At 45.2% G+C, this 23,041-nt stretch overlaps 1 protein-coding gene and 1 long non-coding RNA gene across 2 annotated transcripts in view; both read right to left on the reverse strand.

Moving 5' to 3' along the window:
* Positions 1-4,377: 4,377 nt before the first annotated feature.
* The window catches only part of HS6ST2 (heparan sulfate 6-O-sulfotransferase 2), a 148,463-nt gene continuing 129,799 nt past the window's right edge, over positions 4,378-23,041 (reverse strand). Inside the window, exon 2 of the mRNA XM_053373813.1 lies at positions 4,378-8,791. Within this exon, the coding sequence (XP_053229788.1) occupies positions 8,092-8,791 (700 nt within the window). The 3' untranslated portion in view covers positions 4,378-8,091. The remainder of the gene's footprint in view (positions 8,792-23,041) is intronic.
* Positions 9,937-13,373, reverse strand: LOC128406427 (uncharacterized). The gene is made up of 3 exons (XR_008328494.1): positions 11,901-13,373; positions 11,411-11,487; positions 9,937-9,995 (listed from the first exon to the last, which is right to left on the reverse strand). It is a non-coding gene; the product is annotated as an uncharacterized LOC128406427 (long non-coding RNA).

Below are 23,041 nucleotides of genomic sequence, written 5' to 3' on the forward strand. Positions count from 1 at the left end.
TAGCTCTTTAAGACTGAACATTTCTGTCCTTGTGAAGAAGGGGTTGGAGGCTACCAAATTCTTGGCTCATGCGTTTCTTGCCTGTAATTCCTATAAAGGTAACCAAAGATGACGGATGACTCTTCTTATTCCCTCAAACCTTCAAGGTAGGACTTCCAAATGGTACATGGCCTGCCTTTTGGCAGATTCGAGCAAATTATCAACAGGGACTGTTGCTAGATTTTTCTCTCCTGTCCCATTAAGCTGCTGTTCTCATGCATTAAATTTTTCATCTGGATATGTTACTCTCCTCCCCAAGTCACTTTTAACTTCCACATTTTAAAGTATCATATTGCATGTCTTATTTTAGATAGGTTTTGAATATCCCTCATATTTTATATTATTTATATAATGTATTTTGTATGTTATGATATTTCATTTGTACGGTTGTTGGTTTTAGTTTTTGTTCAGTTCAGTACATAATAAATGTACCTTATTTGTATGTGTGTGTATATTTCTTATCATCGGTTTTGTACCTGTAAATCGCTGCCTTGGCAGGTTGTTTCTTCCTGCATTTTTGGAGCACAAACCACACAATGTTTCCACTGTCCGGGTGACCGGTGACAAGGCAAAATCTTGCCTTTCTAAATCCATCACATGTCGCTGTGCCATGTAACATGGGTTTGCGATATCATGTGCTTTTGGTTATTCCATTCCTCTTTCTCTTAACTCCTCCTTTGTGCCACTGCCCATGCTCCTCCACTGGGCACTGACATGCATAAGGCAGGGGGTGGGTGAGGGGCAGGGAGGAACACATTTACCTGGGAGGAAGTCCCTTTGCAGCCAAATCACAAATGTCTCTTTTGCTAGACAAGCACAGGGCTAGTACACAGAGAGTTCTTAAAATTATTGTATTGTATAGGACCCACGGAATGGTTACTTCCCCTGCCTCCTCTGGGAGGGAATACTGTAACAAGGAGATAATTTTTTTTATACTTCCTCCGGCCTCTGAGGAAACTATCGCCACTATGCTTCCAAACTGATCAGATATGTGTCTAGGGGCTCCAGACACACAAAACCTATTTTGCAATCCAACCCTTGCATTTTGTTCCTGAGAAGTTATTTTACCTGCATTGTATTTGCTGTCTGCATTGAAATGTAAGTAAACTTTTTTTGTTTATCTTACTAAAAATGCATGGTTTATTCTCTTCAATGGGGGTGAAGAGGGGGAGGTCAGCAGACTGCAAATAATGGGATAAAAAGGTGTAATTACCTTGTTCCTAAGCTTTAGTAAGCTACAAAACATCAAGTGTTTTACTCTTCTAAAAAGCCTGTTTTCACAACCTGTTTTCTTTTGTAATTCTCCCACACATGTGGGATAGGTAGTTTAAATCTTAATCTACAGATTTACTCCTCAGTCTGTCTCCTACAAACAGAGTGCACATGTTCTCATTTCTGCCAGAAATAGTAATAGAAAGATCATTGGGTTTCATGGGCTGTTTGGGAAGGGTCCATGGGTGTTGCTTTTCTCCAAAGAGCAACATGACTCAGGTTCTGAAATAGGCAGGACCTATGGCCCTTGCACAACAGAATGCAAGAACAGCAAACAACCCCCATTGGTATGGAACCACAGAAGGCTACAATGCACAAAATGGATTTGGAAAATGTGGATTTTCAGGAGCAGTATGGAAGAGGCCTACGTAAACAAGCAAGCAATCAAGCAATGTCTAACCTCTGTGAAAATTAAGGTGTCAGGAGGCTGGGACCTCATTAGCACTGTTGTTTACTGGGTATCAAACTGCCATGCAAGCAAGGGGGTGTGGAATTAAGCATGGCACGCTGCTGAGCCATCTTCTAATGCCACCCCTGCTTGGTCCACAGAAATTTGTCAGGAGTGCCCTCATACAGTTTCCCCAGACTTTGGATTATAGATGGAGGCACACCAAAAAGTGGAACAGGACAGTGTCTCCAGGTGGGGCTCCTTGCAAAGGTGTTAAATTTGCATCCAGAGATGGGAAGCAGTGTCCTCTGAGCAATGTGGAGGCCATATTTGGACTCTGGCAACATCTGGGGAGTCACAAACAATTCCCAACCCTGCTTTAGACAGAACTGAGCTAAGCCATGGTCTGACTTGGTACATGGCAGTTTCCTGTGTTGGATGCCATCATTCTCCCCCCCCCCCCGCCCCTTTGGTGGGTTTCCATTTGTTAGTTCAGAGCAAAACTCCTTTTGATTCTTTTGAGCACAGAAAAGAACATGAACCTCCTTGAAAGAAGGCTGTGAGATTAGAAAAGCGGATTCAGAACACAACCCCAGAGCCAGACGGAGTCGTTTCAATAATCAACCCACAACAAAGGACTGCAATTAATGTTTATTTTATCAACTCTATTGTTAAATTACACAATCAAAGTCAATGGAACTCCTTTCCTTCCCATACCCTTTTTTGTCATCATAAAACTACACAGCAAGATAACGGCCTATAGTGGAAAGCAACTGAATCTGTGTGGTTATGACAAAATTGAATCCTTATATGCACACATCCCTTATATACAACAAACAGTATACACAAAGTAAAGGAAAGGGTTTAGTATTTTATTATTTTGTAAACCATGCAGAGCACAGCATAAAAACGAGGTTGCATCTCCTACATCAGGCAGGGTGCTTCAAACCGACACCCAGCACAGGCAGCCCCCTCTGGTTTCAAGAGCGCATTGTCCCTCCCTGTGAAAAGCAAGGAATTCCACTGGAAATGCCAGGCTGGCATTTTAAACACTCATTCTTTGCATTTTGCCGGTGCTGGCTTTTCCCTCCCCACTCTTAAATTTTTGAAGTTTAGCAAACCCACTAGGCCTCTGAAAGATTGCCTGATGCAATAAACTTTGGATAAGGTAGGCTTTAACCCTACAGCCACGTCCTGGGTGTGGGCTCCATTAAACTCAACGCGAGTTAATTCTGAGCAGACATGGTTAGGGCTGCTCTGTGAAGCAGGAAGACGTGGGTAGCATTGTTGTTGCAATGTCTATTTTGGTGAAGCCTCTCATATAGGCTGAGCCCCCAGCCTTACTTGATTAATCTCACATATAAATGGCATATAGTGCAAAAGGAGCCCAGTTAAGATTTAGTATGCATGAAATAAGGAAACATCATCCCCAGGTGCCTCCAGCCCTGCAGATCAGATGGAAGGTTAAGCTAAGTAAACCCAGGGCATTAAAAGAAAAATCAGCTACTGAGTGCATAGACCAAAATTAACATCAGTTCTCATTAGATTATCAAGTAGAAGAGCCTGTTCTTTTATCACCATCATATTCACAAAATTTTTGCATAGAGATTTGCCTTGTCCAAACATGTTAAATTGTCCAGTTCCTTGCCTCCCAGCTGGTCCCCCAGCAACAGAGAAAATGCAACTAAATTGTATCTTCTCCTAACAACCCTAAAGTTCTAGCACAGCCTTTGCCAACCTTGTGCGGTCCAGAGGTTTTGGCTGACGACTCTCACCAGCCCCAGTCAGCCAGAGTTAGATGGGTGTCGGTAGACATTTGGGAAACTTATGGTGGCTGTTTGTAAACGCAATCAGTGGCCCACTCTTAAGATGCAAATGTCTTACCAGATGCAAAAAGTGGCTGGCTTAGAGACCTACGGTCATCTATAGTCCCTTGGAAAACATTGCTCACTAGGAGAAACTTCACATGTAAGTGGTAGGCAGAAGCGTATCTGACAACGGTCCCAAGTTTTGTAGGTGCAGGAACATGCAGACTTGTCACGTTAAACAAACCTGATCATCCTCCAACTCAGGGATCCCAGACCTAGTTGCAACACATTAGTATCTAATTTGGAAGTGGGGAGGAAGAGGCAGGCGAGTCAGTGGCACATAGGAAGTTGCCTTATTCTGAGTCAGAGGGCAGTATTGTCCACAATGAATGGCAGCAACTTCCCTGGAATTTCTTTTTTGCATATTTTTTAAAATTAAAACTTTTCATCTTACCATACAATAAAGAAAAAACCCAAATCCAAATAAAAACAACGACGAAAGAAAAAAGGAAAGGAAAAGAGAAAGAGAAAGGGGAGGGGGAGAATACAAAAGTAGACCCTCCTAACCCTCGGCTCAAACAAAAGGGGGCAGACCCTCCTAGCTTTCACCTGGGAGCTTCCTTTTCTCTCTCTGAGAGATCTTCCCTTCCCTGCCTCTCACGCAGGTCCTCCACCAGTCAGCCATCACCCTCATTAACCCAGAGTAGAGGACATCAAAGGACAGAACAAAACATAAAGAAAAACAAAGTAGATAAAAAAAAGAAGAGAGGAAGATAAAGATAATAAAAAGATGAAAAGAGAAAATAAATAAATAAAACTTCTTATTCTTTGCCTGTCATATATATATATATATATATATATATAGTTTACAATATTCTGAGTGTTCAGGATGGTATCTAGCTGTATTCCACGATAATATCCAGCTGCTCCTTGTTCTGTTAGATGGTGTTTTCCCAATCTTCAACCCCAGACCTCAAGTTCAATCATTTCCCCTTCCACACAAAGTCTAAAGGGGGCTTTCCCATTGTTATTATCATTGAAAGTCAAGACTTCAATCCGGTGTGATGAATTTATCCCCAAAGAATTCCAGCAACCCTTCCACAGTTAAAAAACAATAAATCGTTAATCTCTATTCATAAAGGAATCTCTCCGTTGTGATCGTATACTAAAATATCAATCCATAGGTATTTATTGTATATTCATTAATATTAATTTCATTAATATTCATTAATTCATTAATTTTCCATCCTAGTTTAGCAGGAGAAAAAGAAGAACTTCTTTCATTTCGGGGCATCCTACTAATGTAAAACATTTCCACTTCTTCCATTCTTTTTCCAAGTGCATCACCAGAAGCTTGATAGTTTCCCCCTTTGAATTCATTTCAAATTGTAGACTCTTATCTCTGCCATCTCAGAATGTTTCTTAATCTCTCCGCCAATGGTTTCATTCCAGTCGTCCAGAATCACAACTCCATTGCTTGACTGTTTCACTCCTCCAGGCACCTGTTTGAAGGCCCATTTCATCATCTGCTGCTTCCCACTTCACCATTCCACTTTCATGTTCTGGCAGATTTTTATCAGTATTATTTCCCAAAAGTTCCATGTCTCCTTTAATCTGACCTTTCTCTGAAACATTTTCATTCACCATTTTATTTATCTCAGTTCTGAGCTCTTTTGATTGCTCATCCAATAATTGCTGCATGATACCAACAGTCAATGGGGTGTTCAACAGTATTTTCTCCAAACTGAGTGCCATTGGTCTAATTAAGAACTCACTCTCCACCTTAACAGACTGCCTTAAAAAATTGTGTCTGTCTCCTTAACTAAGTACATTCTTACACACAGTTGGAGAGCTTAGTTTCACTTTTGTGGCTAGCACTTCCTCAAAAGGGATGGAGAGTTAAAAACAATGTAAAATCAAAATTCTTAACAAGCAGAGCACCCTTATTTATTTATAATCTTTCTTCATTGCAGACAATTAAAACATGCTTTTTGTTTCGTTTCCACTCTGTTAATCGTTAATAATTGCCTCTTCTTATGATAGCAGTCGGTTTGCATTCAGTGTGAAAGTTTCAGGGGGCACACAGATCCCTTCAGTCGTAATTCATCACAGTCTCAAAAGTAATTTAAAAAGGGGAGGTTTAGCTGACCTAATGCCCTGAGGACTAACTCACAGGACTATTCTGTGGTGTTTGGGCACGATGGAGGTCCTTTGCTCCAAGTCACTCACCATGTCCGAAAACTGCCTAGTCTCCGGCATGAAGGGCAGTTTTCTTCAGAGCATCAAAGATTAATCCCTTTGACCTCCCTATGTTCAAAGGTCTTTGGCATGTAGAGAATGTGCTCCACCACTGAGATACAGCCCTTCTCCACACAGAGGAAGAGCAAAAGGTAACAGGTTCCATCACCATTAAAAACCAACGCCTATCTCAAGCAGTAGGGCTGGGAAAGACCCCAAGAGAACACGAAAAAAGTCCTGCTAGATCAGACAAACGAGACTTTTAGTCTAGCATCCTGTTCACATAGTGGCCAGCCAGATTCTGTGGGAAGCCACAATCCATCAGAGCAGAAAACTCTGGGCTAGATGAACGAATAATCAGACTCAGTATAAGGCAATTTCATATGCTTATTACCTGCTTTAGATACCTTTAAGCACTTGTTCGCAAACCAGCAAAGAAGATCCATACTCAGGCTGTCTTCTGCACGTGACTTTCCCTTGTTAGAACAGGGTAAGCATTTCAAGTGGCGGCAGAAGAGTAATTCTGGTGTTGAGCTGGCACCAAATGTAAGAAATATGGCTACTTCAAAGTCTGTGGCTCAGCCCTCTCTTCCTTTCTCAACTCTGTGTGCCTCCGAAGGACCACGAGGCCCTAAGTCACAGTCTGAAGGCACCCGAGGCTGGAGCTAAGCAGGTCTGGGTCTAGCAGGTATCTGGATGGGAGACCCCCTAGGACTCCTTGATGGGCTCACAAATATTACAAAAATGAGAGCTCAAATTCTGCATCATACTAGAAAGAGCGGATCAAAAGCAAACCACCAGTCCAGGCATATCCCCTCCCATTGCTAATAAATTCTTTTAAAAAATACAGCTTCGATCGAAAACGTTCTGGGCAGCAATATACAAAATGATCAAATCCTGCTAGTTAAATATGTGAAAGGAGAGTTGTTGAAACTGGACAGGAATACAAGAGTTGCCTCTCTCCCCATCCCCACATCTTCAAAGTGGATTCCAATTCAATTGCACAAAGTAATTCTGTAACAGTATTTTTCTGTTGTTGTATTAAGCTAGTCTAAATGTCCTCCAGATCATTGAGAGAATATTCTCAACTCCAATTGAACATGAAATGAAACAAGCTTAAAATTCATTAACAGCAGTAGGAAGATTTTTAAAAATGAGTTATAAATAATTATAGACAAAACCCTTCTATTCTTTGTTAAAAAGCCAATGTATTTTCTTCTTCAGACACCCCGTTAATAAGAATTCATATTTGGTATGTGCTAAAAGCAGTTGGCCTATGAAAATACATTCATGAAATAAAATAAAATAACGGAGGGTGTGTGAGAGATATTCCAATGGGATGCTTCATTCTGGTTGTGTGTTTCCCATGTGGAAGCCACCTAGCAAAACACAATCGTGACTATCATGCCTTGAACTCCCAAACTCTGGGAAATGGGTGTTTTATTTGCCCCAAACATCCCAAACTACCTTTGGAGGCAGGCTCCACAGACCTTGTATAACAAAGAATCGTAGAACTGTAGAGTTGGAAAGGACCTCAATGTTCTTCTGTCCAACCTCATATGATGAGATCTTATGACGTGGAGCAGAAATGTGGCCCCCAAACAACAGTATTCAGTGGGGCTCACTATGGCCACCGCAGTCCTTATTAAAACTTCTGCTACCAAACGGAACAGACCGTCACTCTGATGGCTAATGCCAAGCTGAAAAAGCTTTCATCCTGGAGATAAGGGGCTGAGTTGGCCTGAAAAGAACAGTGTTGGGGATTTCCCCAGAAGGCTACAGATCAGGGAACACCTGCCACCCTCCATCTCTCTTTGCACTCCAACTCCCACCAGCTTTCACGGCCCAATGGGTCAAGGATGTTGGGAATTGTAGTCTTGACTATCTGTAAGGCCACAGAATCCCCAGCCCTGCAAGACAAAATGGGTGGATGGGCAACCCACAGCTCATGCCCTGCTCATCAAAAGCATACTTTCCCCACCTCAAAAAAATTAAAATAAAAAGTTCCCCAACTTTTTCAGCTTTAACCATGTCAATCAGTTTTTATGTTTGGTTTTGCCCAAGCAATCATTTCCGAAAAATTGCTGCTTAAACAGGCCAGCATGGTTTGTTGTTTTTAGAAAGGGACAGATCTGAGACACACAGAGGTGAGGTTAACCCACACTGGGCATGACATTTAATGCACAAAGCATTGGCAAAGGCTACAGGCCAGAAGCCTTGTATCCGTTCCCCGCCCTCAAAGGAGCACAAATTTGCTTGGCTGCTTCGTCCTTCCTCTCTATTTTGCAACCCTGCCCTGGCTTTTCAAATCTGGATCTCCCTAAAAACACACCTCGCCCCCTGTTATTATCGCCACTGCTCCACACTCCCAATGTAGTCAGTTGTTGTATTTGTGCTGCTCTGCTCCTTGCTGTGGACCTGCTTAGCTCTCCAGATCTTCCGTTGCTCCTGGCGCTTCCGCCTTGCCTCCTGGTGCTCCTTCTGCCTCATATACTGATAACGTTGCAGGAAAAGATCTTTTGCATATTCATACAGCTCCATGTCTAAAAAATTGAGAGCCTCTATGTGCTTCTGGGTCTCTTCGTCAATGTCCACACTGGAGGCTCGTGTGCTATTGTACTGCGTGAACGGGGAGATGAAGACCATGTTAAACGTCTTCTCAAAGAGGTACTGAGTCTTCCTCTGAAACTCCGTCAGGCCAAAGAAAGCCATCCGCTTCAGGTTCTCCTTGGCACTGTCCAGAAGAACCTTGTTCCGCTGCTCTTCTGGCATGACAGACAAATTGTAGCATCCCACCAGGCTGAGGTCAGCCAGCATGCGGACCTGGCGGTTGTTGGCGAGATTGTACGGGCAGTCCATGAACTCCTGCAAGGAGCAGCCAGACCAGTCATCCCCCGAGTAACAGCTGGGCAGCTCTTCGGAAGTTGGTGATCTCCCGTCGCAGACATGCAATGATGCTTTCCAGGTTGCTCCTCTTTGGACATGCCTCCATTCACTCAAGTACCGAGACACCGGGTCCCGGAGGATCGTGATGTAGTAGAAGTTTCTGAAGAGGGAAGGCAAAGAGAGATTTTACAATCATATTATGTATGGCACTTTATCCAACTACAAGAACAAGAGCTTTTTTTTCTCTTTGGTTCCTTTGTTGAAAAGGTAATCCTGGTCTACCATCTGCCAAATCCGAGGTGCTGGAGGAACTGGTTGGATGCAGAGGAGTGGTGGGAGGCACCAGCTGGGAAACCCCCAAGGGAACCTCCAGGGGAAGAAGGATCAGAGCCAGGGGACTGGTGGTGGGTCGACGATGCATGGTCAGAGCGAGAAGAGGGACCAGACTGGGAGGAGAAGGTGTCAGAAGCTGAAGAGGCAACAGGGTTTAGTGAGCAGGAAGCAGCTGCAGCAGAGAGCAGTGCAGAATCATAGGCAAGAGAGGAGGAGGGCCAGGAGACAGAGAGGAGGCAGGCTGCTGAAGAATTCAGTGAGTCTCCTCCTCCTGCTACGGCCAGCTCTCCTCCCCCCGAACGTGCAGAGGCTGACAGAGCAGTGGAAAGGCAGGGACCTTCATTGGGGCAAGACCTACAGGGAAGAGTTACGATTTTGTTCCCTTGGATAAAGAGTTCACTTCACTGACACAGGAAGCAAATTCCCTGAAGCCTGACATTTATTGTTTTATTGCTGACCTCTGCCTGACTCCAACTCCTGACAACAGGGTCCAGAGGAAGAGGTCTGAAAAGAGGGAAAGGCAAAAAAAGAGAGTTTTGTGGTACCCTAGAGACACCCTAAAGAGAATTCTGGAGGGTGTAATCTGGACCCCTGACCTGAGGCCCATCATCCCTGCACCATACGCATGTGGTGGAGAACGGTACTTGTGTGTGCCATGAATAATAATGTATCACATGCCTCAAGGAGCAGCACAGGCTCCCCTCCCCATCAAATATGCATCTTTTAGTGACACACTTAAAAAAAACAAAAACCCCCAAGAAGAAACGAAATGGAACAGAAGAGAACAGTTCTACAGGCAGCACAGCAAACACAAATCAAGTTTTGAAGGCGGAATCTTCATGATGTTTAGTCCAAAGTCCAAAGTTTGTGTAACAAACAAACAAACAAAAAATCAACAGCCCTGCAGCAATTGCACAGATTCTGACCCCACCCCCCACTTCCCAGTCTGCTTGCGAAGGGTGAGTCACTTGCCTTGCAGAACTTGCACCGAAGTAGGTCTGGATTGCTGCTCCAGGGACCAGCTATGCAGGCTGCAAACATATGTATTCAGTTGTCAAGGAGAACTGCGGGAGAGGAACAGCTGTTGCTTTGAACAGCGCTGGGCAGGCAAAGAGCAGAGCTGGGAATAATATGGCAAGACCCTTGTGGTCAGCACCTGGCTGCACCCACCCTGGGGTGGGAAAACTGGTTTCTGAGACACTGCAGGATTTTTGCAGGGAGAGGCTTGAGTTTCAGATTCACTTCTAATAGCTTCCTCAGCTCTGCTCAAGAACGCTAGGCACAGAACGCTATTCCACAGAACAGGTGCAGCCACGCTAAAAGCCCTGCCCTGAGTTACTGCAGAGTGAGCTTCTGAGACCTTCAGAACTTGCAGGAGAGGTTCTCCTGCAGACAGGACGTATGAGAAATAAGGCCAAGGGGCTTATGTTAGTACCAACACCTTGAACTTGGCCCAATGTGTCAAATGGACAGGCAGCACAAATTCCAGAGGCAAGGTGTTATATGCTGGTGGTAGTTTTCCGCCCCCCCCCGCCACCACGTTCTGCAGCAGCAGCTGACTCCAGCAGCTTTGACCTGACATTCATAGTATTGTTGACAGCTGTTAGAGGTGGTTGCTCGAGAGCAATCAGGCAATATGCCTCCCTAGTCTGTTCTAAAGCTTTCTTATTGGTGCTAAAAAAAACCCCTTTAGAATACAGAGTGCCTCTATTCCATGTCTTGCTCATTCACTGGCAGAATCTGAGATTGGGTGGTCCTTAAATCTTCCCCAGTAGAGTAGTTTCTTGACCCCCAGTCTGCGCCTCCCCTCTCTGGGCGAAAGCCTACTGCGCAAGGAAGGCTTGGGTATCGGGGGACCTCTCTCCTCCCCGCTTTGCTCAGGCAAGGTGTCCTGGCACCGCCTTGCCTCCTCCGACCCCTGCATCTCCTCTCCCTCCTCCACTGAGGAAGTGCTGCTTCCCACAATCTTTGGGGGCTCTCTGTAATCCACCCGCCTTTTTCCCTCTTGCCCCTGAGCCGATGGCAGTTCCCTGACAACAGCCTTCCAAAACACCTGCACATTGTTAATTCTCAAATTCCTTCCTCAAAGCCCACTTTCCATGAAGGCTTTGGCACAACTCCACTGTGCCCACACTCTACTAACCTTTGACCTGCCAGGCATGGTTGAACTCCAGCTCCCATCAGCCCTAGGCAGCATGGCCAATGGCATGGGATGATGGGAGCTGCAGTTCAGAAGCATCTGGAGAACCAGAGATTTTCCCATCCTTGACCAATTGTTAATTCAGCACAAGCAATAAACCCAGGGTCTCCTAAGGGAAGGGGCATAATTCTGTGAGCTCTGATATCACAGCTGAGCAAGCCCTAGAGACCACCATAGTAAAATGGCAAATAATCACGTTTAATATTTCTAGCTTTTCCCACCCATTTCTCCAATGCTTGGACACACCTCAAGATGTCACTGTTCCACAGAAAACCGAGCTTGGATGAGCTTTAACAGAAGAAGCAGATCAGAAGGAGAGGCAGCTATGGAAGGTATTTCAGAAATACAGGAGAAAATGAATAGAAAAGGGGCAAGTTACATTCCTGAGAAGCAGCTGGCAGACAGCTAGCTAACCAAGGCAGAAAGCCAGCACGTGAGGTTTGAAAGCATATGAGGCAAACCCCTACGTATTTTAACCTCCCACTAGGTATGAGTCAAAGAAATTCACTTATTTGAACTTCCCTCCAAAGAGCTAAGGGCAGCCAACATGGGACTCTCTCAATTTATCCTCACAGCAGTTGGATTAGGCCAGGCTCAGCCAACATGGCATCTTCCTGATGTTTTGGACAACAACTCCCATCAGCACCTCAAGAGGCACACAGCGACGGCCTCGCCATGTATTCCCGGCACCATCTTGTGAAAACAACACAGAACACTTCAACGTCCTGTTTCATACATTTCTTTTTCCAGATGTTCCCTGTGTAGCCATGTTGGTAACACCCAGCTCAGCCTTGAGGTCTGCTGGGTGGCTTCGCCAGTGTCCCTCTTTCAGTTTTCCCTCACCGCCTTCCCAGGCATTACTGTGAGGGGAAGAAAACACCCCACAGGCCACAAACAGTCTTTCCTGCATTCAAAACTCCAAGTGCTCCAGCTGCTGGCTCTCACAGCAACAATTCTATTGTGTGGTCAGAGCTCCTCAACGCACGGACGCAGCCGCCATTTTCTTTTCCCCGTGAGCACGGAAGAAAGGACATAGCACAGTGACAGAGCACAAGTGTTATGTGTAGGAGCCCCAGATTCAACTCCTGGTGTCTCCAAAGACAGCTGGGGAAAAACTCCTGTCCGAAACCCTTGGGAGCTGCTGCCAGTCAGTGTAGACCAGGTATGGGGACCTGTGGCTGAGGATTATGGGAGCTGCAGTCCAACATCTGGTGGGCCACAGGCTCCCTATCTCTGGTGTAGACAATAAAGGGAGAGATGGACCAGTGGTCTCACTTGGTGTAGTACAGGAAGCTGCCCACTGATGTTAGCATTGCCTACACGGACTGGCAGTGGCTCCCTGGGGTTTCAAGCCGTCTTTCCAGCCTACCCAGAGATGCCAGAGATTGAACTTGTGAAATTCTGCATGCGAAGCAGGTGCTTTACCCCTGAGCTGTTGCCTTCTCTCTGTGTTTGGGTAGGAGAGGCGGGTCTGCGCAAAGAAGACCCAACCAAGACTCTGTGGCAGGAAAGAGGCCAACAAAAAATCACAAAGACAAAGGTCATTGTGACAATCAATAAGCGGTTAACACAGAAAGGGAAACAAATCCTTTGGCAGGATCAATGCATTCAGCGTGCATCTCATCATAGCTCTCAAATTCTTTTAACCTTTTCACCCTACAGCCTGGGGGTTGTCTGCGATGGCAGAAAGTTGATTCAGGGGTTAGATCAGGGGTAGTCAACCTTTTTATACCTACCGCCCACTAATGCATCTTTCTTGATGGTAAAATTTCCTTACCGCCCCCCAGTGCTCGATGGAAGGAGGATTCAGCTTGTGCCATAGAACGCCCCTACCGCCCACTAGTGGGCGGCAGGGACGAGGTTGACAATCCCTGGGTTAGATAAAGAGAGAAGGATGGAGGCTGTGGGGCAGGGGTGGGGTGGGGGAGGCACCAGTGGATCCAGAGAAAAGCACCAATCATTTTGAAAAGGAGCAGAGACTCTCCAGTAGAAATTGCTTCTCTCCCAGCCAAAGGCCCCCTTAGCAAAGGCATGGGAATCTCTGGTGTAGAAATGGCTTTCAAGGAAAGTATACAGATGGATTTTTCCAAGTTAACGAATGCCAGTGTTACGAGCCAAGCAAACAAGATAGAACAACAAAGGAAAGGAAAGGTTTAATTTGAGGACCAGGATACTATCTCTAAGGAGCAAATGAACACTGGGGGCCCTTGAGCTGTTGAGGTGGATTTTTTTATTTTTATTTTTTGGTACATGAGGAACATCTGCTGTGCGCCGTGAGATGAGCATGCTAACTCTTTGCGGAAGGGAATGTCAGGATTTGTTGTGATGTGTTGCATTTACAGCTCTCTGTGTGTTTATTTAGTGCAGGAGTGGCAAACCTTTGGCCACCCTCCAGATGCAGCTGAACTACAACCCCCACAAACCTTTGCAAGCATGGCCAGTGGCCAGGGATGATGGGAAATGGGAGTCCAGGAATTTCCGGAGGGCTAAAGGTTCTCCACACCTGATTTACAAGTGTAAGAAAGCAAATCAACAGGCTTCCTCTGTCTCTTGGTCTTTCTGGTTTAAGTTCTCTTGTCTGTTTGTTTAATGCATTTATATCCTGTCTTTCTCCCAAGCTGGGATTCAAGGAGGCTAGTAATATTTAAAGACAACCTACGACTCACTAAAGCTGTGCTTCCAATCTGGCACATATATCAAAATTAAATTGGGGGGAGTGGCTGCATAACTCTGCAGAAGAGTTACTTGCAGCAAACAGAAAAAAGCAACCTCTTGTCACGTCTCATTTTCTGCCTTTCATAATTAATACATGATGGCACAACTCTGTATCTTACTATACCCAGTGGAAATGCACAGTGAGACAATGCATTTCTTTGCACACTCATTGATTCCTGTTTTCAAGGTCAAGCATATGGACTCAAGGGGAAAGCAGCAGCACTTCCTTGCAGGCATAATCAGGTGGGCTCCCATCTCCATCCTGAGTAGCACAGGAGACTTGTAAAAGTCCCAGTTTGAAGTCATGGCCCATTAAGGAGAGCGTGAATGTTTTTAGTGAACATAAATGCCAAGTACCTTTGAGGAGTCATTAGCATTTGCTGCTCTTAGCATCCAGTGAATTAAGGTATTGTGTTACAACCTGAACCTCAGCCCTGCTGCTGTCCTGTTAAAAAGCAGGGAATGGGAAAAGTGCTTTCTGCTAAAGGACTAGATGTGCTACCGGGTTCATCTCAAAGGTTATGCCTGTGCTCCAAAGCCATTCTATGCCGCCAGGAGGATTTTGGGCCTTGGGAGTTTATTCCATGCTCTTTTCACACTGCATAGCAACCCTCTCTGGAAGTGGTGGACATTTTCAAAAACAGTTTTTGACACAGAGCGAGCAAGGTGAATTTTCCAGAAAACATTTGAGTTTTAAAAAACAATTAGACAATGTTTTCTAATGTGCCTTATCTCTCAAAATGTCTTTCAATAATCAAAGGCAGCAGAAGGGGAGCATTTGATTACAAAGAAGGGAATAGATAAAGCATGCCTGATGTGGTGCAAATGTTATATTCAAGCAAATTCCAAGCTGGAAATGATTTTGACTGAAAAAGACAGGACAATGCAACAGTATACACTTACATTGTTTTCAATTATTAAAAGGGATGGAGGGAACACCACGTTTCAGTTTCAGCACACCTGAAAAGCTGTGAGCTTGTACATAAAGGTTAACTACAAATTTGAAACTGACCAGTTTGACAAGTATTGTATCCAATTAGTTACGTTATGAAGAAGGGCCTTAGTTAGTTATTAGTTTGCACATCACTGATAAAGCACCTGTTTTTCACAGAGAAGATCCCAGTTTCAATTCCTGACACCTTTAGGTAGAGCTGGAAGACAATCTAGAGAACCACCACCAGTCAGTGTGGAGACAATGCAGATATAGCTGGATCACTGGCTGGACTCAGTTTAAGGCATCTTCCTTGGGAGTATTTGTAGCTCAGGGGTAGAAAATGCGCTTTGCATGCAAAAAACAACAAGACCCAGGTTCAATTCCTGGTATCTCTAGGTATGGCTGGGAAAAGACCCTGGCCTGGAAAACCGCTGCCACTCAATGTGATCAAAACCAAGTTAGATGGAACAGCGTTTAAACTTATTTATTTATTTTACATACAGCCCTTCACCTGAAGATCTCAAGGCAGGTCACAACAAAAAAATACAGAACAGAAACACAAAGCACATAACAATATCAAAAACAAAATTAAACGACGATTCCCTACTCCCACATTTAAAAGGACATAGGGTCAAGGATGCTCCCCAGCCAAAGGAACACACACCACTAATAGCCAACTCTTTCTTGTCAAAGGAGGACAATTAACAGTAGTTTCTACGGCTCCGAATACCAATGCACACCCATTTAGCATCTGGACAGCTGTTCCCAGGTCTGCATTCTATGGAGCAGTTGCAGCAACAGGGGACCACCCCCCCCCAGTTTATGTACCTCCCTCTGGATGGATGCGCGCATGCAGCCAGAGACTGCACCTATGGGAAACCTGCCTCTGCTCTTACCTCTTCACTCCCTTCCTGGTTCTGGGAGACAGTGGTGCAAGAGAGGGTGGGAAATCACCCAGCACTTCACTCGCCTGGCCTGCCTCTTCCCACCACTCTGAATTCATTTTATTAAACAAAATACTTTTTTTTTTATAAAAAGGAAAAATTATCACCAGAGAAGAATACAGTGGTAGAAAGCTTTCTGCAGAAAACACCCCACTCCACACCACCATCAGTAGCTGCTGTATTAAACCCCTCCCAGGTGGACTGAGCCTTCTCATCCTACAACCACCCAACAGTACTAGACGAGAGTTGCTGGAGTAACTTCAGAATGCAGGACAGCCTTGTGACCCAAACAGAAATATTTTACAGACCACGCTGATGCTATCTCAAAGCAACTGCAAGAATTGGTTTCAGGCTGCAATCAGATACTTTGGTGGAATGTGCCCTGCAAAAGCCTGTGAAATCTGCCACCCCACAGTAAACAGCTTACAGAATGAGGAGTGTGGCCGCTTTTCATTTTCAAGAATCCAGTTGCCCTCCTAAGAATCTTCATGCCTCCTTGATTAATAATATAGCACACAAAGTATTTCATTTGGGATATATGTGTGTGTGACTGGGAGAGGCAGGGAGGTGGAAAACCAGCACAGTTATATATTAAGGAGGCAAATCTATTTTGCCTGTTGGAATGCTTGCTCCTCTAGGAGAAGAACTCTGACATTTGGAAAATTATAGTCATCTGTAAAATACGACTGATATGTTATGGAAAGCATTCGCATTGCTGTTCCTGTGACATAGCCAGAATCCTTTGGTAGAAAAGTCAGTCACTGAAATAGTAGTAGTAGTAGTAGTAGTAGTAGTAGTAGTAGTAGTAGTGGTAAATAACAACAAGGCTTCACTGTTGGTTCAGTTACAAGGAGCTTCTACCAGGGACAGTTGTTTAAATAGCTCTTCTGTGAGGGTGTTGGTTGCTATGGGAAAACATTGTTAGAGCAGAATTGTTATCTTCCTATAAGCATAAAAATGTAAGATGTCATCACAGCCAACTTCAGCTTGAGGAACAGTAGGCATGCTTGGGAAAGGTATGAAGTGCCTTCTGTGAAGTATCTCCTCCTTCAAAAGGGGTGGGAAGGGTTCGGGGTGAGCCTTGGGGGAAATGGCGAGGAGGTGGGTGTAAATGGAGGGGGCATTGGTCAGGTGCTGGTAGGTGGGATTGACATGCAAAGTTCTCTGTTAAAGCCTTTGTGGGATTTGTTATATGTGCAGAGGGAGCTGAAACTGGGTTAGCAAAGATGCTCCACACAATACTCCAGTTTTATCCTTACAAAGCATTAATTTAATTTCTTTAACAAAATTCATATACCACTTATTTGTAGTGAAACTGCTCAGTTATTTATAAAAAATATTAAAAGTTATCAATAAAGAACAGTTAAAAACAATAAAAAATAAAAAAAATAATTAGAATTAGAATTAACAGCAATTAAAACACATAAACATCTATGTGTCTGGATAGGCTTTGCATAAGCAAAAATGTTTTAAGCCATTGCCAAAAAGAGTGCAGTAAAGGCAGGTGCTGGAAGTTACTTTTGTAGAAAAAAGGGGGGAGGCTAACTTGTTGAATACATAATAAATAATAAATAATATTGCATTCTCCTCTTTCATAGGATTTTATTGATGGCTTTCCTCCCATGCCAGAAAAGTGACTCAGAAGAAAGGAGACAGCAACAAACTCACAAATGTTGGGGGCATTATTGCAGAAGATGATTTAGCAAGCTTGATTAGTGTGCCAAATACCAATACATTTGCAGCCGGAAGACAAAAGACCAATGGAGTATTTTGCAGCCCTGGAGCTCTGCAATTTTAATTTAGGCTCCCACAGATTTCATTCCATGCAGCCAGGGTTTGTGATCAGGGAGTTGGTATCAAGTGAAAATACCAAGTGCTGCCTGATCCCACCAAGGCGCTCCAGTATTACTGAGTAATGGAAGGGGATTCTGGTTTAATTGAATTGGAAAAGCAACACATAACAGCTAAGGAAACTTAATCAGGGCAATAAAATTAAAATGGGGCAGTCAGACAACCCATCCTGATTAAGTCACTTGCAAACAGTATGGCAATCATCAAGGAGGCTTGCGGAGTTAATGATCTAAAGTCACTCATCTCCCTCAGGGAGGAAGTCAGAGTTTTATAGCAGACAATTAGAATATTTAAAACTCAGGTTTTTCCACAAGACAAAATCTCACTTCCACAGCTGAGATGAGCATCTAACTCTTCCTTCAAAGAGAGAGATTCAGGCTTTTGCAAGTTGCCATTCGATCACGGCACTACAAGTTGGATTTGAGAGGGGTGAAAACCACAAGTAGCTCACACTAAGCCAGAGAGATGTTTTCTACTCTGTAGCCATGGAATATGTGCAAAATAGTTACCTTCTGCAGCTGGCGTAGTCCTTTCCTTTCTGATACTCTCTATTTCACAGTTCACAGAATACATATGATTGCATTTCATCTGACCCATCTACTGCAATTATTAAGTTTGCTGATGACACCACCATAATGGGTTTAATTACAGGCGGAGACGAATCTGTGCACAGGGGGGAGGTTCAAAAGGTATCCACATGGTGCTCAGAGAACAATCTGCACCTAAACATTGGCAAGACAAAGGAGATGGTGTTGGACTTTCGGAGGAAGAGAGGGGAGCTAGCCCCGTTGTATATCGGGGGGGGGGGCTGTGTGGAGAGAGTCTCTTCCTTTAAATTCCTGGGAGTCCATCTTAGTGAAGACCTTACTTGGAAGGTCAATAATGCCCAGGTGGTTAGGAAGGCCCAACAGAGACTTCATTTCCTTAGGGTCTTGTGAAAGAGCAATGTTAGACAGCAACTGATGATTTCCTTCTATTGGTCCACGATAGAAAGTGTTCTCTCATACTGTATTACGGTGTGGTATGCTGGTTCGACAGCCATGGACCGGAAGTCCCTACAGAGGGTGGTGAAGACAGCACAGGATATCATGGGCTGTCCCCTGAGTCCGCTAGTTGTCATCGCAGGAGACCATTGCCTCAGAAGAGCGAGGAACATTCTCAGGGATGACTCACACCCTGGCCAGCATCCTTTTAATCTCCTGCCCTTGGGCAGGAGATATAGAAGCATAATAAACCACACCAACAGGTGAAAGAACAGTTTCTACCCATGGGCAGTGAGGCTGCTGAATGGAAGGCAGCAACATTGCAGCTGACATTTGGGGTTGGTGGTCGTAGGACAGCACTCAAGAGTGTAACAAGGACTGAGAGATTGGGGGGGGGCTTGTTTAATCTCACTGTAAACAGGTGGTAAAGGTAAAGGTGTTGTCTAAACCACACCTGCGTCCCTTAAACAGGCGGTACAGTGACAATAAAGTATTTCTATTTCTTGTTCTGTGAGCCGCTTGAAACTTCTACCGGTAAGCCTAACAAGCCAAGCTCTCAGTGCTTGCGTAGGAGGGAGAGATGGCTGAACTGCATGCATCTGTTCCGTTGAGTACTGGGAAGCTACAGAATTTTGAAAGGAAGCTCTGGTGTTGTGGGATTCCAGCCTGAGGAGTGTTCCCCTAAAATACGAGATGCCAGTCCACCCTCTGCACAAGTTCCCTTGTAGAAGCATCTCTGGAAGTGCAGACTGATTTTGCCTGGTGCTTGCCCCTTCCAGCCTCCTTGTTTCAAATGTTAACGGGTTCAAAGCACCATCCATTTCCCTGTTATATTCAAAGGCTTTGCACAGGGATGAAGTAAGTTCTCGCACTCGCTGCCACAGGTGTGGTCTGACCAAGGAAGACCAAGATGTGGTCTGAGAAAGGAGCATGGCCTGGGGAAGGCCCCAGGGGCTGCGTCAAGAGGCCTGGAGGGCCGGAGGTCCCTTCCCCTGCTCTGCAAGGACTGGCAGGCATGCTCCTGTGTTTCAGAGAAGGGGGCGTTCCCAGTCCTACCTGTAAATGCCTAGGATTGAACCTGGGGCCTTCTGCATGCAATGCAGGTACTGTATCACTGAGCTACAAGAAGGTAAGTTTAGATTAAAAACAGCAGTCTTGTGGCAACTTAAAGAGTAACCGATTTATTATGCCATGTGTTTTAATGGGCTAGAGTCTACTTTGTGAGTTATGCTGAGATACAGGTGTGTGTGTGTGTGTGTGTGTGTGTGTGTGTGTGTGTGTGTGTAAAATTGGGTGGAGGGGGCTGTAAAAAGTGTGGTCAGAGAAAATCAAATGCAAAAAAAGAGAGGCGGTGGCAATTGTTTACTTAGGGATAGTAACCCAGGGGATAGGGATGCAGCTCAGCGGTAGGACATGTGCTTCACATGCAGAAGGTCCCAGGTTCAATCCCTGGCAACATCTCCAGGTGGGGCTGGAAAAGACCCCCTGCTGATCAGAAGGTCGGTGGTTTGAATCCCCGCGACGGGGTGAGCTCCCGTTGCTCAGTCCCTGCTCCTGCCAACCTAGCAGTTCAAAAGCACATCAAAGTGCAAGTAGATAAATAGGTAGTGCTCTGGCGGGAAGGTAAACGGCGTTTCCGTGCACTGCTCTGGTTTGCCAGAAGCGGCTTAGTCCTGCTGGCCACATGACCCGGAAGCTGTACGCAGGCTCCCTCGGCCAGTAAAGCAGATGAGCGCCACAATCCCAGAGTCATCTTTCTGGTCATTGACCGTATTAAAGATATTTGATTTTGAGTCATCCGCGACTGGACCTAATGGTCAAGGCTCCCTTTATCTTTAAAGGTAAAGGTACCCCTACCCGTATGGGCCAGTCATGTCCGACTCTAGGGTTGTGCGCTCATCTCACTTAAGAGGCCGGGAGCCAGCGCTGTCCGCAGACACTTCTGGGTCACGTGGCCAGCGTGACGAAGCTGCTCTGGTGAGCCAGCACCAGCGCAGCACATGGAAACGCCGTTTACCTTCCTGCTAGAAAGCGGTACCTATTTATCTACTTGCACTTAGGGGTGCTTTCGAACTGCTAGGTGGGCAGGAGCTGGGACCGAATGATGGGAGCTCACCCCGCCGCAGGGATTCGAACCGCCGACCATACGATCGGCAAGTCCTAGGCACTGAGGTTTTACCCACAGCACCACCCGCGTCCCGCCCTTTATCTTTACCTTTAAACAGGTTCCCAAGCAATGGAACACCTTACTGTGTGACTCTCTCTAAAAAATGAAATGAAACATGTTTTTAGGAGTTGGTGTGATGCTCTGCATTGGTTAATTGAAAAAGGAAAGCAAAGGAAATGCCCATCTAACATTTTAATCATCAAGTACAAATGTTACTTCAACCAAGGAAGGAAACAGATGGTGCCCTGGATTCTATACAATACAGCCACTGTTCCCTTGACGAATTTTACTGCTTTTCAAGCATGACGTTGTGAGTACCATCTCCCTTCCACCTCCCAACCCCACTCCTGCTCGATAAAAAGGAACCAATGCAGTTGGGTGAGGTCAAGTTAACTATGAAAATGGGCATTTAAAAAAATGTTACCAGGCCATTTGTTTATTTTTTTATTGTATTTATATCCCAGCTTTTATCCAAGGAGCTCAGGTGGCTCATAGGTCTCCCACTCATCTTCATTTATCACCCACAACAACCCTGTGAGGGAGGTTAGTCTGAGAGGCAGGGGCTGGCTCAAAGTTACACACAGTGAGCTTCGTGATAGCCAAGTGGGGATTCGAACGCTGGTCTCTCCTAGTCCAACGCTCTAAATACTGCACCACACTGACTTTCTGTCTCTCTGTGCCATAAGTTCAGTGCCAGATCATCTGCCTTGCAAGCAGAAGGTCTTGGGTTCAATCCTTGGCATCTCTTGGGAGGGCTGGGAGAGGCTCCCTGTCGGGAATTCATGAGAGCTGCTGTCAGTCTGTGTAGGGATGTGAGTCAGTATTTTGTTTTGCCATGGCTTGGTGCTTATCCTCTTGTGGTAACACAAAGGAGAGCTCCTGGTGTTTCTGCAGTACATCTTTGTTCAGTACTCAGTGTTGTATGATTTGTGCAGATGTATGGCAGAATCTGGGTGTGATGCGATTGTGCCAGTGTGGCGATTGCTGTTTTGTAAGGCAGGATGTAGGGAGGCTAAGGAACGAAGGGATTCCTGACTCTAAAGATCTCTCAAATTGTGTTGCTATATTTTTTGCTTTGGTGGGATGGTATTGTTTTATTATATGGCACTATATTTCAGTTTTGCAGTTTTATAGCTTGTTATCTATACATATTGGGCTGTATTCAACTAAATCCTTGCACTAGCCGAAAACAGTGCAGAGGTTCCTGACCATGCAAAGGGACTCCCCCAACTCCCTAGGTCATCCCCATATCTGCTCTGGAGGCCTGAAGGAAAACCCAGAACAGTTTTAGGGGGTCCACAGAGTGCGGGAGGAGAAGGCTCATTGTGCAAGAAAATTCCTTACACTAACGGAACTTTTTCCTTAGCACCAACACTGCATACAACCCATTGCATTTGTTATTTTGTAAACTGCATGGAGGCTATCTTAAGTATCAAGTGGTATACAAATATTTCAAATAAATAAGTAAGATTGAAGATCTTAGAATGCTACACATGTTACAGTACTGTTCTTGTTTTCAAAAGAGCCATTAGGTTGTGACCCAAAAAAGTCCTGTTCCACACAGAGTCAGTGGCGTAGCGTGGGTTGTCAGCACCCGGGGCAAGGCAAGTAATTTGCGCCTCCTAACCCGTGGATTTGCGCCCCCTAACCCATGGATTTGCACCCCCTAACCCTAACCCCCAGATGTTGCGCCCAGTGCGCCCGGCCCCCCCTGCACCCCCCACACTACGCCACTGCACAGAGTCCACAGCAGAACAGGGTTTGGACACCTGTGTCCCTACATAGCAGTCCCCAGTGAGTTCCCTCTATCATTTGATAACCCTTTTGATAATCTCAGAGCATTAAGAGGCCTGGCCGACGAGCTCCTCAGCGTGCCCTTGATGTTTTCATCCCAGTGAGGCAAGCTCAATTAGCTGACTTGTTTACTGCACAGAGGCCTTGGGGGAATCCCTCTGTTTACCTGCATCACAGCGACCCAGAGGAGTGGCTTGCATCCTCCTGCTGCGCTTCCGCCTTGCCCCTGTTACCCTGGAGGCCCCAACATCCTCCTGTTCTTGGTGAAAAGGTCTAAATGATCTTTCCTTAGAAGTATAACACGTACGACAACTGAACTCTTCGTGGGGGCAGCGGCAGAAGAGCCAAGGTTGGTTTTTTTCATCCTCAGAAGTGGCAATGCTCAGCTGAAAATAGCTCAGGCTGCCGCAGACGACTGACCTTATTTTATTAGTATCTTGCAGCAGCAGCAAGATAATTTAAAAGCAAAAGCATACAAAGAGACAACAT

This window comes from Podarcis raffonei, chromosome Z, assembly GCF_027172205.1.
Source record: "Podarcis raffonei isolate rPodRaf1 chromosome Z, rPodRaf1.pri, whole genome shotgun sequence".
In the NCBI taxonomy this organism is placed as follows: Eukaryota; Metazoa; Chordata; class Lepidosauria; order Squamata; family Lacertidae; genus Podarcis; species Podarcis raffonei.